The sequence below is a fragment of the Leuresthes tenuis genome, unplaced genomic scaffold (genome assembly GCF_036924035.1).
Source record: "Leuresthes tenuis unplaced genomic scaffold, fLeuTen1.0.hap1 SCAF_4, whole genome shotgun sequence".
Lineage (NCBI taxonomy): Eukaryota > Metazoa > Chordata > Actinopteri > Atheriniformes > Atherinopsidae > Leuresthes > Leuresthes tenuis.
Window position 1 is genome coordinate 36,737,212 of NW_027325358.1, and position 15,451 is coordinate 36,752,662.

Consider the following 15,451-nt stretch of genomic DNA (forward strand, 5'->3'; position numbering starts at 1 on the left):
TGGAACGAAACTGAATGACATAATTGGCATACAGAGCTATTCGGTGTTCAATATCTTTTTGCCTTCTAAGTTGGTGTTTTTGCAGATTGTCATAGCAAGTTTGCGACTGTTTAATACGCCAGGCGAAACGCTTACCAGCCTGTTCACCTTGCTCACACTGAGATTGTTTCAGTTTAAACAAGCTTTTAGTTGCCTTGTTTGTAGATGTATTTAGCCCATAGCTCGTTAATTTCATTGAATAAGTCCTGGGAGGGGTTTTCAAAATAAAATGTTTAAATTTTCTTTATCTTTTCCTCTCGATGTTCCATCTCCTTTCTCAAGGATTTCTGCACAAAGCTTGTAAAGCTTATCATCTGACCCCTCAGCTTTAAATGCTTCACACTTTACGACTATTTTGATAGTCGTCTAGTCAGATTATTGAAACGATTAATTGACTAATCGTTAATTACTAATTAAAACAATCCAAAACTGAAAAAGGATACATTCAAGCCATATTTCATCTGGTCTTTTAACATTAAGTGAAAATGATAAGAAGAGTTCTAACAGTAATGCACCAACAGTCAAATCAATATCAAAAAGTGAACAAGTGAAAAAGAATACAGCCTGGTTGTAACTTTGGACTGAAGTTGAATAATACAATTTTAATGTTGGACTTTAATGTTAAAATCCAAGACAACTCCGCTTATTTATAGCAAGCAGGCTACGCTAACAAGCTAAATATCTAAATACCATGGTGAGACCTGTCTCCCAGAGCTCCAACCTGCTTCCTCTTCAAAAGTTCATGCATGACAGACGTGCTCCCGTGATACGTGAGGTCAGCTTTGTAGGAAATCTATTTTTTCTGGGTGTTGAGGGTGACATGCTCCCAGACCCTAGACACTTTTGGACGAGAGGATGATTATTCATCCGTAGCCATTTCACTATGTTTATACAGGTCATCTACCGCTATTATTTACCGTAATGCGCAAGCATCTCTAAGCAGAGATATGTAGGAAGTGGGATGACTCACTCCGTACGTAAAATAATGTTCAGCTTGACAGCGTGAAAAAGACGTGTGACGAGGTAACCGACAATTAAATACGTCGGCGACTAATTATGTTATCGATTTTGGTCGACAATGTCGATGAATCGTTGCACCCTTACTTCCCACCGTATACCAAACAATCTCTGATCACTATTATTTTCAAAGTAGTAAGCAATTTGTGCCCAATAAACTGCATAAATTCCAGGTTCCTGTGCCAAAATAACTTGAGGTGCCATCGAGGAACGTATTTAAAAGATTTCGGCAAGTTCAAAAGAAATTAAACTGAGGCATGTTCTGAGATTATGATACTATCGTACAGGCAATTTCAAATTATAGGACTCAAAGTTTAACAATGCAAGTCAGCCAGAGATAAAACCAAATTGGGTCTATAGAGATTAACATGAGTCAGTTTAACTGAGAGGATTTCACGTTGAATGATAAGAGATCTGTCAAATCAGATCTTTATTGACACCGATTAAATGAAAAGGCACAGAATTATGAATTAGTGATCACCCCACGTCAGTGTGAACTAAATGAAGCTACAAACAGATGGCTTGACCATCTCCTCCTAACTTTAAGTGCATTTTCACAGGTCATTTAGATCTAATGTTGAAATACTTTTTTAGCCTTTAGACTTGGTCGTGTGGCTCCTTATATTCCAGGACGTAAACTGAAGACCAGAAAGCATGTTGTGATGTTAAAAATAGTATAGTTGGGTTGACTGCTTAACAGAACTAAAATGTAATAAGGAAAATGAAAAAATATGTGCTGGTGAACGTGAAGAACAAAACCGAGTGTGCTTGCCCAACTGAAGTACAAACACCCCTCCCACAGTCTATACTTCCTAATGGTCCCTGAAGGGGGCTGAGCTGTGGAGCTTGGCTGGTCCACACATGTCTACAACACAGTGAGAAACAGCATGCCTATCAATCAGCATAGAGCCCTAACCCAGAGTATCAGTAAAGAACTGTTTAATTGTTTGCAGTCAAACAACCCAATAAAGTGTCACTTTATCACTGTTTGATGTAGTCGTCGCCTTTGCATCTCAGCTTCAGCTCACGCACGTGTATCCCATGTGCCCTCTCAATCGATATGGGCCTAGGGAAACTGTCACTAGCACTTCAAGAATGTATTTTTTCCAGAAAAGCACTGATGTCACCTTTCGTCTCAGGGAGACCCACCAGTGTAAGATCCACACAACGAGCTTGCTGCTGAAGACCATATCAGACACACAACCTTTCAGTCTTCCAAATTTTAGTCTATTTATGTGGAGATGAATAATCCAGGCAGTTGTGGAAGCATTTGCCTGTATTTTCTGCAGCTTTTTACACAATAGTATAATGTAAATTCTAATCATGTGAACAAGTTGATTTCTAAGGGTGTCAAAGTCATCTAGGACTCTTTTATGACCACCTACTCCATCTGGTCCTTGATAGGTAATCATCCACAGCAAAAGCATTTATTTGAGCCTCTAATATAATTACCATCTCGTTGATTTTCTCCATGGCTTCTGTTTATTTACACTTGTTGGATATATTAAACACACATTGACATATAGAACGTATATTAGGTGTGTGACTCAACTATCCAAGTGCTCTGGCCCAGTCATTAGTGTTGTTGTCACCTGGTTACTCAAGAAAAACATTCCAAAGCATCTTTGAACCCATGCTTGCCACCCTTTGGACTCTCAGACGTAACAAAACCATATTGTGATAGTTGTGTTTAATTACAGTAACCATGAAAGTGTCAGGGCCTCCGGACACAGATGCAGGGTCGAGTTCAAAAATCAAGAGGTTTATTTTTAACAAACAGTAGGTTGAGGATCTCTACACAGAGCAAAGCAAAGGGGCTGTGAAACTCCTGAGCGGGTGGTCCCTGGGGCCAGGGGCCATCTGGCGAGTGGCCAGATCTCCGGTGACCCGGTCGCCCCTTCAGGGCAGCGAGGGCTGACGTGAGCCAGCCTGGGCTCCCACTGGTGAAGGTAGATGTGGGCCCGCCTGGGCTCCCACTGGCGGAGGCAGTGGTGGAGATGCGCCCACCTGTGCTTCCATAGGCGAAGGCGAGGACGAAGATGCGCCCACTCGGCCCACCCCTAACGACGCCCACAGCCCCCCCTCTCAAGGAACGGCTCCCAGACGTTTCCAAATCGGGGTGGGAGGGAGGGACTTTGACCGCCGGAACAGGCTGGATCATTGGTGGGCCAGGCTTGGTCTTGGTTGTAACAGGCTTAGTCTTGGCAACAGGCTTGGTCGTGGTCAAAACATTCTTGGTCTTGGTTGTCACAGGCTTTGTCAAAACATTCTTGGTCTTGGTAGTAACAGTCGGGGTTGTGGCGGCTTCAGCGGAGTGCTGGCGCAGGACCTCGTCAGCGGAGTTCGGCGGCAATGGCGTGCTGTGGGGACGGCAACGCAGGAGGAGAAACTGGGGAGGCAAAATGAGATGTAAGAGTCTCTCAGAGTGCTCTCGACACTTCGGCCGAGTCCACGCCGAATACGTCCAGAGCCTTGTAGTGGACTTGTTTCACACACTCCCAGACTTATTGGCTTCCGGGTGTCCCTGAAACACGTCCCCACCGGAACACTTCCAGGACTTCACCAGACGCCCACCACCGGTCAAACATGTCACCCCCCTTGGCGAAGCATTTGTATAGGGCCATGAGTCGGCTCTGGAGAGCGTCAAATGCTGCTGGGTCCATGTTAGCAAGATCCTTCAATGAGTGAAAAGTGCTGCGTCCTTACTGGCCAGTGTGTACTGTCAAGGCCTCAGGACACAGATGCAGGGTCGAGTTCAAAATCAAGAAGTTTATTTTCAACAAACAGTAGGTTGAGGATCTCCACACAGAGCAAAGCAAAGGGGCTGTGAAATTCCTGAGCACTCTCCTCAATAGCTATGGATGAAGAGAGTGCAGCTATGAAAACTAACAAACAATACCTCTCCACTCTGGGAGGAAAACAAAAGGCTATTAAAGGTAACAAAATAAACTCACACTCTCCAACTGAGGAAGACTTAAACAAAAACCGAGACACTATGAAACCTTAACAATTATCTATAAGCATACCTATAACGGCGGCACAAAAATCTTTACGATCAAAACACAAAATCGCTCCACTAGAGGAGGAACTATAAAACTTTAACATTAAACGAATGCAAAAGCTCCGCTAACGGAGATGGCTATAAAAGATTACAACAAAGATCACTCCAAAAAAACGGAGGAACAAAACCTGGCTACGAAACCAAACAAAGCTACGAAACTTACCATGATAAAACTAAAGCTATGGATAATGAATAAATTAGGCGAATCGCTCGACTGCAGGCTCGAGGAAGCTATGACTGAGGACACTGTGGAACAAAGATGCGAGGGTGAGGCTCATGGCAGAAACAACACACTGGCAAAAGACAAGGGAGATGCAGACTATTTGAGCACAAGAGGAGCCAAGGGGAACAGGTGGAAACACTTTGTGAATCAGGGAAGACAATCAGACGCTTTACACAGGAGGAAGGGCAAGTTACCTGAAACAAGAGGGAAGTTGATATTTAAAAATAAAACAGGAAATGACGAGACAAAACATGAATCAAAGCATAAATCGTGACAGAAAGCAGCATTACTTGCATGTATAGCAATGCAGCATTTTCAAATATTAGGCTGTTTTCGTAGAATTACTTGTTCTATTTACTGGTTGTTAACATGTCACTGTAATTTAGATGCTGTGCCCATGAGTGTGGGTGGGACCTTGACTCTGTGGGGCCAGCCCCAATCCATACTGCACAGACTCTGACTCCAAATTTGCATCATTGTGGTGCTCATGAGGTCAATGATTTGTCGTAAAATTCCACAGTGGTAGGAAGTAGAGCCGAATCATCCATGTTTTTTACAGTCTATATCATAAAGTCACCACTACATGCTATGAGAAGAGCTTTAATCAGCCTATTTATGGTCTCTAGATTAGAGAGTGTGTCTTTATTTAAAAAACACGTTTAAGCATGGTACTTTTGTTATTATTAATTCAGTTCAATTTTGTTCAATTTCATTATATTTTCATAACGCCAAATTACCGCAAATGTCATCTCAAGGCATTTCAAAGATTCAAGCCAATTCATTGTAATACAATCAAGTTCAATTCATTAAACTCCAAATTAGTTCAATGGACGGCTTTGCTTTGCGGTAAGACGTATTGCATCACTTCCTGTTGCTTTGTGTGTGTGCACTGTGACAGTTCTCGCTCTTCTTGAACTACTAATAATCACCTTATTTCTCCCTATAATTTACACATCTTGCATAGTTAACTCTATCCCATACTTGTTATATTCTAACGCTCACTCTTACAGATCTTTAGTTTTTATTTTTCACTTTTTAGCGGTGTGTCTGGTTCTCTAGCTTAGCATGGCTACCAGTTCTCTTCCTCTATCTCCTGCTTTCACCTGCTCCGTGTGTCAGATGTTTAGTTACTCCTCTGCCTCCTTTAGTGGTAATGGTACATGTAACAAATGTAGTCTTTTTGTAGTTTTGGAGGCAAGGTTATCTGAATTGGAAGCTCGGCTCTGCACTGTTGAAAACCACCCGATAGCGAGCCAGGCCCCTTTAGTCAATGCGGAGCCACCTAGCGTAGCTAGCTCTGTTAGTCGTCCCCGAGCAAATCCCGAGCAGCCGGGACTTAAGAGTGGCTGGGTGACTGTCAGGAAGAGGAGTCACAGTCCTAAAGTCAAGCCCGTGGTTCACCATCAACCTGTCCACGTTTCTAATAGATTTTCCCCACTCAGCGACACACCCGCTGAGGAAAACCCTGGTAATTGGCAGCTCTATAGTCAGAAACGTGGCATTAGAAACACCAGCGACCATAGTCAAATGTATTCCAGGGGCCAGAGCGGGCAACATAGAATCCTATTTAAAACTGCTGGCTAAGGATAAGCGTAAATACGGTAAAATAGTTATTCACGTCGGCGGTAATGACACCCGGTTACGCCAATCGGAGGTCACTAAAATTATAGTTGCATCGGTGTGTAATTTTGCCAAAACAATGTCGGACTCCGTAGTTTTCTCTGGACCCCTGCCAAATCTGACCAGTGATCACATGTTTAGCCGCATGTCCTCATTCAATCGCTGGTTGTCTAGATGGTGTCCAGCAAACAACGTGGGCTACATAGATAATTGGCAATCTTTCTGGAGAAAACCTGGTCTGATGAGGAGAGACGGCATCCATCCCACTTTGGAAGGAGCTCTTCTAATTTCTAGAAATATGGACGAATTTATTAGTCATCCAAAAACATGACATCCCAGGGTTGAGACCAGGATGCAGAGTTGTAGTCTTACACACTTCTCTGCGGCTTCCCACCTGATGCTGCCCCCCCCTCAATCAAAAAACACAAAAGGAGCAAATCCTCTTGTGCAAAAAAAATTTAAAACAAAAACTTTAACTGAACAAAAACATCAAACTATTAAATGTGGTTTGCTGAATATTAGATCTCTCCCTTTGAAGTCTCTGTTAGTGAATGATTTGATTTGTGATCATCATATTGATATATTTTGTTTTACAGAAACCTGGCTGCAGCAGGAGTATCATGTTAGCATTAATGAATCAACTCCCTCTGACTATTTAAATGTTCACGTTCCTCCAACCACAGGTAGAGGAGGAGGAGTGGCAGCTATCTTCAGATCAGGGTTACTAATCAGTCCTAGACCCAAGATTAGTTTTAGCTCTTTTGAATCTCTGATTCTCAGTTTTTCCCACCCAAAGTGGATATGACAAAAACCTCTTGTGTTTGTTGTTGTGTATCGTCCACCTGGCCCTTATTCTGAGTTTCTGTCTGAATTCTCAGAGTTTTTATCCCAGTTAGTGCTGAGTACAGATAAAGTCATTGTAGTGGGTGACTTTAATATTCATGTAGATGTTGAAAATGACAGCCTAAACATTAACTTTAATTCTATATTAGACTATTGGATTTTCACAGACCTACTCACTGCCTTAATCATACCCTTGACCTTGTGCTGACTTATGGCATTGAGAGTGAACAGTTAACAGTGTTCCCTCATAACCCTGTCTTGTCTGACCATTTTTTAATAACTTTTGAATTTACATTACTTGACTACACAGTTTCTGAGAAGAATTCTACATATAGAAGGTGTCTGTCAGAGAATGCTGTAACCAGATTTAAAGAGTTGATTTCATCATCCTTTTCTTCACTGCCATGTGCAGATATGACAGAGGACGGCTACCTAAATTTTACTCCAGTAGAACTTGACTCTCTTGTTGACAGCACTATAGCTTCAATGCGTACAACACTGGACAATGTTGCCCATCTGAAAAGGAAGGTAATCAGTCAGAAGAGGTTGGCTCCTTGGTATAATTCACAGCTGCGTGCTTTAAAGCAGACTGCAAGAAAGCTGGAGAGACAGTGGCGTTCCTCTAATTTAGAAGAGTCTCAATTAGTCTGGAAAGCACTTCGTAAAGCTAGAACTGCTTATTATTCATTATTGATAGAAGAGAATAAGAATAATCCCAGGTTTCTTTTCAGCACTGTTGCCAGGCTGACAGAGAGTCCGAGCTCTGTTGAGCCATGTATTCCTTTAACTCTCAGCAGTGATGATTTCATGAGATTCTTCATCAATAAAATTGTTTCTATCAGAGAGAAGATTAATGGAATCCTTCCCATTATTATCACTGATGTATCATCAAGTGGAGCAGCTTTAGAAGTATCTTTCGAACCTGATTTGTATTTAGACAGCTTCTGTCCTGTTGGTCTTTCTGAGCTAACAACAGCAATAGTCTCTTCTAAACCATCAACTTGTATTTTAGACCCAATCCCAACCAGACTGTTCAAGGAAGTTTTCCCCTTAATTGACACTTCCATTTTGGATTTGATCAATCGGTCTTTGTTGATAGGATATGTACCTCAGACTTTTAAGGTTGCTGTAATTAAACCTTTACTTAAAAAACCTACTCTTGATTCAGAAGTGTTGGCTAATTATCGACCTATATCCAATCTCCCTTTTTTGTCCAAAGTTCTTGAAAAAATAGTTGCAGTTCAACTTTGTGATCATTTACATAGAAATAATCTGTTTGAAGAGTTTCAGTCAGGATTCAGAGTGCATCATAGCACAGAAACAGCACTGGTGAAAGTTACCAATGATCTCCTGTTAGCTTCTGATAGCGGACTTGTTTCTGTGCTTGTCCTGTTGGATCTCAGTGCTGCATTTGATACGATCGATCACAGCATTCTGTTACAGAGACTTGAACATGTTATTGGGATTAAAGGAACTGCATTAGGCTGGTTTAAGTCATATTTATCTGATAGATTCCAGTTTGTTCTTGTAAATGAAGAATCTTCCTCACACACCAGAGTAAGTCATGGAGTTCCTCAGGGTTCTGTGCTTGGACCGATTCTTTTTACTTTATACATGCTTCCATTAGGTAACATTATTAGACAGCATGGCATAAATTTCCATTGTTATGCTGATGATACTCAGCTGTACTTATCTATGAAACCAGATGAACCCAATAGATTGGTCAGACTACAAGCCTGTCTTAAAGACATAAAGACCTGGATGACTCAGAACTGTCTGCTTTTAAATTCAGACAAAACTGAAGTTGTTCTCTTTGGACCTGAGCGCTTCAGGGAGAAATTGTCTAGTTATATAGTTACTCTAGATGGTATTTCCTTGGCTTCTAGTTCTACAGTGAGGAACCTTGGAGTTATTTTTGACCAGAATTTATCATTTGACGCACATATAAAACTGGTTTCTAGGACTGCCTTCTTTCACCTTTGTAATATTGCTAAAATCAGGAACATCCTGTCTCAAGGTGATGCAGAGAAACTAGTTCATGCATTTGTTACTTCAAGATTGGACTACTGTAATTCCTTATTATTGGGCTGTCCCACATATTCTCTGAAAAGCCTCCAGCTGATCCAAAATGCTGCAGCCAGAGTTCTGATGAGAACTAACAGGAGAGATCATGTTTCTCCAGTTTTAGCTTCTCTTCATTGGCTCCCTGTTAAATTCAGAATAGAATTTAAGATTCTTCTCCTCACATATAAAGCTCTTAATGACCGAGCTCCATCATATCTTAAAGATCTCATTGTAAGATATTTTCCTAACAGAGCACTTCGCTCCCAAACTGCAGGTTTACTTGTTGTTCCCAGAGTTTCTAAAAGTATAATGGGAGGTAGAGCCTTCAGTCATCAGGCCCCTCTCTTGTGGAATAAGCTGCCAGTAAATGTCTGGGAAGCAGACACCCTTTCCACTTTTAAGATCAGGCTTAAAACTTTCCTTTTTGATAAAGCTTATAGTTAGGGATGGCTCAGGTAATCCTGAAACATCCCATAGTTAAGCTGCTATAGGTTTAGACTGCTGGGGGACCTCATCTGTCACACCTTTCCTCACCTTGCTCTCTTTTTCCCCCTGTTTAATTTCACAATTGATTTTATGTACATGTGACATTATTGTGGTTATTAACTTGTGTTTCCCTGTTCCAACAGGTATCCTTTGAATGGTGTTATGGTGTTTTTCCCCCCTCTTTTCCCTCTTTTCTGTCTTCTCAAACCCCAGCTGGTGGAGGCGGATGGCCACCCTTCCTGGTTCTGGTTCTGCCAGAGGTTTCTTCCTGTTAAAAGGGAGTCGTTCCTTTCCACAGTCGCCACAGGCACGCTCAGGACGGGAGATTGGACTGAAGACACGTTTCGGTGCAATCTGTTGGTTTCCTTAGTTAGGATATAAATTTTTTGAATTAGCTCTATAAGAATTAATTGGATTATGATTACAATGAATTGAATTCCAATTGGCTTGAATTGGACTATATTACTTAAGTGCCTTGAGATGACAATTGTTGTAATCTGGCGCTATATAAATAAAATTGAATTGAATTGAATTGAATTCACATAAAACCAATTAAAAGCCTAGCTGATCCAGTCCTGCATGCACAAGGTGACTGGAAAGAGAAAACTCCCTTTGAACGGGAAGAAACCTCTGCCACAGCCAGACTCAGGAAGTGTGGCCATCTGCCCCGACCGAAACACTAATCCCATGGACACAGCAACATTATAATTTCCCTTCGGGATGAATACTTTTTTTTTTTACCCATTTCATTACATTTCAATTTGTTGTAGACCTACTGCTCCATTTTACACGATTAATTATTTTATTAGCTTACAAAGTCAAGTCAAATGTATTTGTATAGCACATTTCATGTACAAAACAATAAAAAAATAGCAATAAAATAAAAGTATTACAGCGGGGAGCGGAAGAAGCATTGAGATATGTAAAAGAATATAAAGAGAAAGAAATAAAATCATTAAAAACAAGCAACAGTTGAGATAGGTTAAAAGATACCGTGCAGATTTCATGCATAGACACATGAGAAAAGAAATGTTTTTAACCTGGATTTAAAAATGTCTACATTTGGTGACAGTTTAATCTCCTCTGGCAGTTTGTTCCACTTGTTTGCAGCATAACAGCTAAATTCTGCTTCTCCAGGTTTAGTCTGGACTCTGGACTGGACCAGCTGACCTGAGTCTTTGGATCTAAGAGCTCTGTTGGGTTTATATTCTCTGAACATATCACAGATTCTGGGATTTGTAAACCATCAGTAGGCTTTTAAAACCTATTCTGTGACTGACTGGAAGCCCGTGTAAAGATTTTAAAACTGGTGTGACGTGTTCAGATCTCTTAGTCCTGGTTAAAACTCCAGCAGCAGCGTTCTGGATGAGCTGCAGATGTTTATTGCTCTTTTTGGGAAGTCCAGTTAAAAGACCATTAGAGTAATGGAGTCTACTGGAGATGAATGCATGGATGAGTTTCTCCTGGTCTTTTTAGGAGAGAAAACCTTTAATTCTGTTGATGGTTCCCCCGAAAGACCCAGGTTATTGGAAATGTTTCCTGATGTGGAAATGCAGCTTTATTTCTCTGATGTCTTAAATGGTCACTCCTGTTTCTTCTGCACTCTGCACCAGAATTGCAAGTATGTGAATGTGCAACAGGCTGGCCAAGACAACAGTGTACAGGAGGAACATATGCCTTGGCCGTGTTCACACAAAATCTGGCCATATTGTAAATTCCTACAGGGTCATGCAGCTTCACTTGCTTCTACCTCCACAATCGTATAATTGCGTTTTATCTATGATTCATTCCATTGGACTTGGAATTGTAGCCCATTCTTAATCAATTCTTTAGCTAGTTGATCACTGCAGCAATTTTACAAACTTATAAGTTCTTAAAACAACAAAATTGTTGTACCAGTTATTTTACTTAAAAATGATCCGACTTGAAATTGAAAGAGAAAATGCTGTTTAAAAAAAAAAAAAGAAATTAGAAAAATAATGCTGAATTAAAATTTCTGAAAGGTAAGAGCTGAAAAACTGTTTCTGATCATGTATTCATCCTATTGGCCAGAATGGCATTGATCAAGATCTGTAAATGCCAATAATATTCTCATAATTACAATTATCAGAATTGAAGTACTGGTGCGAAGGAAACCTTTTTTTTTTCTTCTTCTTTTTTTTCAGATAATTGAAACAGGAACATAGTTTGATCTTTCAGCATTGGCCTTTTCTAGTAAAAGCCCTGACAGTCATCTGTGGTATGACTTAAAGAAGAATGTAAAAGAATGAAAGCATACCAGAGAGGCTCATTACCAATATTCAGATATAGGAAAGTGGAAAACTAAACATCCTCTCTGATCTGAATGCTCTAAAACTCTTGGCTCTTGCTACAGTTGTGGGATGAAACATCACTGTCAGAAAAACAAATCTGTGTCAGCTCTGCAACTGTACAGCTATGGATGTGATTTTCATCATCAAGTGACTGGGGTGTTGCGGGCCTAGAAACTGAAGTCATGACTTGAGTTTTTTGCCCCAGAGAGTACAGTGTTTACACAGTACTGTTGGGGCTTTCTATGTAACTCGTTTTAAAGTAAGATGTGTATGAGTCATTTACAGAATACAGGGGTGTAACTGTTCTGGAAGGGCCTTGGTCTCAAGCTGTATACAAAGTGTGATAATTAGTACAACATAATTAGCAACACAATTTTTGAGTTAATCATTTGAATAATTGCAATCAACAATTTAATTGTCTCTTATTTTATTTTTATGCCACTAGTATTAGTATAAGCCGTCTAATGTTAAAGTAATTAACATAACTCTTGGGGTTTCTAAGACGCCAAACCAGTGTGAGGATGCTGCCCTGACAAGAGGCCTCCAGCTGTGTCTCCTTGCTTTGCCAGTGTAATTTGAACATGTAGAAAATATGACTTCCAACTGCTGACCAAGATGTACAATCTGCGCTTGTTCAAAAAGACCATCCATCCATTTTCTATTGCGGGGTCGCCTGAGCCTATCCCAGCTATTATTGGGTGAGAGGCAGGGTACACCCTGGTCACCAGTCCATCACAGGACTCTGAGACACAAGCGAGACACACAACCATCCACGCTCACCTAGGGACAATTCCCGCATACACGGAGAGAACATACAAACTCCACACAGAAATCGAACCCCGAACCCTCTTGCAGTGAGGCGACGGTGCTAACCACTACACTATCATGCAGCCCCACAGCCCGTCTCTTGTATTATAATTATCAGTTGGTCTTCAGTTGCTTCACTCCAGATAGTTACAATTTTGTATAGTTTTGGCTTGTTTTAAAGAAATGGAGATGACAAATGAGTAGAGATTGTTTGACTTAAACATTTTTTGCTTTGTGTCATTCTGATGCCTCCTTTTTATGCACTTATTTGACATGCTAAGCAGCCAATCGAAGTGAGCTTTCTCCCATAAAGCTGTGATGCATGCTCTACAAATGGTAAATGGACTCGTACTTGTATAGCGCTTTTCTAGTCTAACTGACCACTCAAAGCGCTTCACTACATGCCGCATTCACCCCACTCACACACACTCATACAGCACGTCTTAAGATACTTAACTACGTGCTTTTCTAATCATTCATACCCCCAATGATACTGGGGGGGCAACGTGGGGTTCAGTGTCTTGCCCAAGGACGCTTCGACATGTATTCTGGGGAAGCCAGAGTCGAACCACCGACCTTCCGACCTTCCTCCTGAGCTACAGCTGCCCGCAATCAGCTGTGGAGTGAAACAATGGGAATGAGTTTCAAGAGAGGCAGATGTTCAGCAAAGCTCCAAACATGCCAGCTTGGTCTGTATGAGGACCCTTAAAGTAAAACCGCCATTTAGTTGAGACCAATGATAGAGAGTAGATGTTTAAAAAAGAAAAGTACACTTTATCTCAATTCCAAGGTTACATATAAGTGCATGATAAATAGAAACTGTATGAAATATGTTTCAAACGGGGCACTGTGCATTATGGTCAGACATCTCCACTTTTGTCTTGTTGTCTGTTGAGATGCAACTCTGCAAACCTAAGCTGTGCAGCCCTGGTCTATGCACAGAGAAAAGTCATCCTGGCAACCCTTGATGGGACCAGTAGTCCTTGTAGGGACTTAACCCCAGTTCTAGTGCAGCAAAATGTTATTTCTGGCATTCTGGCTAAGGTATGAATTAAGATTAGATTATGGTTACGTGTAAGACATAAACCGGTAAAGATAGAGGTTAAGGTTAGTATTAGGCTCGCCAATGAATGGAACTTAATACAATGTGCTAGTAGCATAAGAATGTGTAAGTGTATGGACATTTGTGTTTTTTAGCCCAGTGGCAGATGGCCTGCTTCACACAGTGATGTCAGAGGGAATCCTCATCCAATCCAGACTGATGCCACTATTGTAAGTCTAACAAATAAATGAATAAAGTGCGATTACAATAGTAAATACGCAGAGGGCTTCATGTCGCATATAGAGTCATTGTTTCAGAAAATACAGGATTCACTCGGTATGGCAAAACGATTTTGTAGCCTTCAATAGATATGAAAAAATGTGACCTTACTCTTTCTTTTCATGCATTAAACTGGCAGAAGTGTGTGGGGAGTTCAGTGTATTAATAGAAATGTGAATTCATATTACTTATTTTTAGCTTAATACAATTAAGCTTTTATGTATTTCAGGTATCCAAGGAGAAGAATCATTCTACTCTTACTGCAGATTCATCCCATGCAGAAGAATTTACGTCATATAATGTAACCTGCACCCCTCATATTAAAACATGCCCCTACACCTCTCCTGGAAATCTGATTGCAAAGTTGCCAGAAGGAGAAGAACACAAGGTTTTTTGTGTTTTTTAGCATTTACCAGTCAGTATACAGATTGAGTCTGAGTTTGACATCTTTAATAGTTTAGAAATGAATAGTAGGGACTATTTAGACCAGTTTGCCCTCTTGTTTCACATTGCATATGGTGGACAATAACAATGATAATGACAAAGTAGTACCAGTACTATGATCAGCAGTTCTGGGGATCCATTGGGTCTATCCTGCTCTTTTCTGTGCAGGTTGAACACATGCCAGTATATAATCCATCTTTTCGGTCTTTCAGTCATCAGAGGTAGATGGAAGACTTTCAGCGTTGGAGGCTCAATTGGAGACACTTCTGTCTGGGCTCAACAGGCTGATTATTCTGGAAAAACGTATGGAGGAACTTGAGAAGTGTAGAAACACAGATAAGGTTAATAAAATGTTCCCTATTTTTTCTTTAATATTTTATTGCAGTTTTATCTTTACTGGCTAGGTTCCAGAGAAAATCTGAAAAAAACCACCTAAATTGGTCATTTTGCATTTATCATATTCTATCACAGAATGATGGACAAGTTGTCACCATATCAAGAGAGAGTTGGGAAAACCTGACGAGCAGAGTCCTATTACTGGAAACTAAACTTGAACTGAGCAATTCACAGGTAGGACAAGAAATTAAAATGTCTTGACATTTCAATCGCTGTTACGGTATTTATGATCGATGGTTGATTTCCATTTTTTCCACAAGCTGTTAATTACTCATGCAGTCCTCTTTCCAAAGAATGTAACCCACATTATCATCTGTATAATAGATTTACAGGGAGCTCATATGCGCACAAACTGTTAATGAACGCCAGGCCAGCTAACATGTTAGGTTCCCCATGTGGTACGAAAAAGTATGAAAATCTATGTTTTGGATGTTTTATGGAGAAATGGAATGAATTAATATTTTTGTTTCCATACTGTTTCTACTGGCCATTGTGGTGTTTGGAGAAGGAAGTCTGCACAGCTTAAATGTTTTAACTGTTTTAGAAAGTATAGACTAGAGCAAGCTTGATATGTCAAAATGAAGGCAAGATGTAAGGCTATTAAACTCACAGCCCTATAGTGCGATCTCTAAGCTAGTCCACCACAGCCTGCACCAACACACCTATGCAACAGCTGTGCAAAACAGCTGCAGAGATGCTGTATAAGTGTTACTGTTGAACTTGTTGAAAAAAAATCTATTTTAGTTGTGGGTGCCAATGCAGACAGATTACTATTTACATACTAATCTGTCAATTAATCACATAACTTGTCCCGCACG

General features: G+C 40.6%; 1 protein-coding gene across 1 annotated transcript in view; it reads left to right on the forward strand.

The window, feature by feature from the left end:
- The window catches only part of cep44 (centrosomal protein 44), a 35,251-nt gene that overhangs the window by 18,190 nt on the left and 1,610 nt on the right, over positions 1-15,451 (forward strand). Inside the window, exons 4-7 of the mRNA XM_072383896.1 lie at positions 13,670-13,744; positions 14,023-14,181; positions 14,450-14,578; positions 14,709-14,807. Coding sequence (XP_072239997.1) covers positions 13,670-13,744; positions 14,023-14,181; positions 14,450-14,578; positions 14,709-14,807 — 462 coding nt within the window. The remainder of the gene's footprint in view (positions 1-13,669; positions 13,745-14,022; positions 14,182-14,449; positions 14,579-14,708; positions 14,808-15,451) is intronic.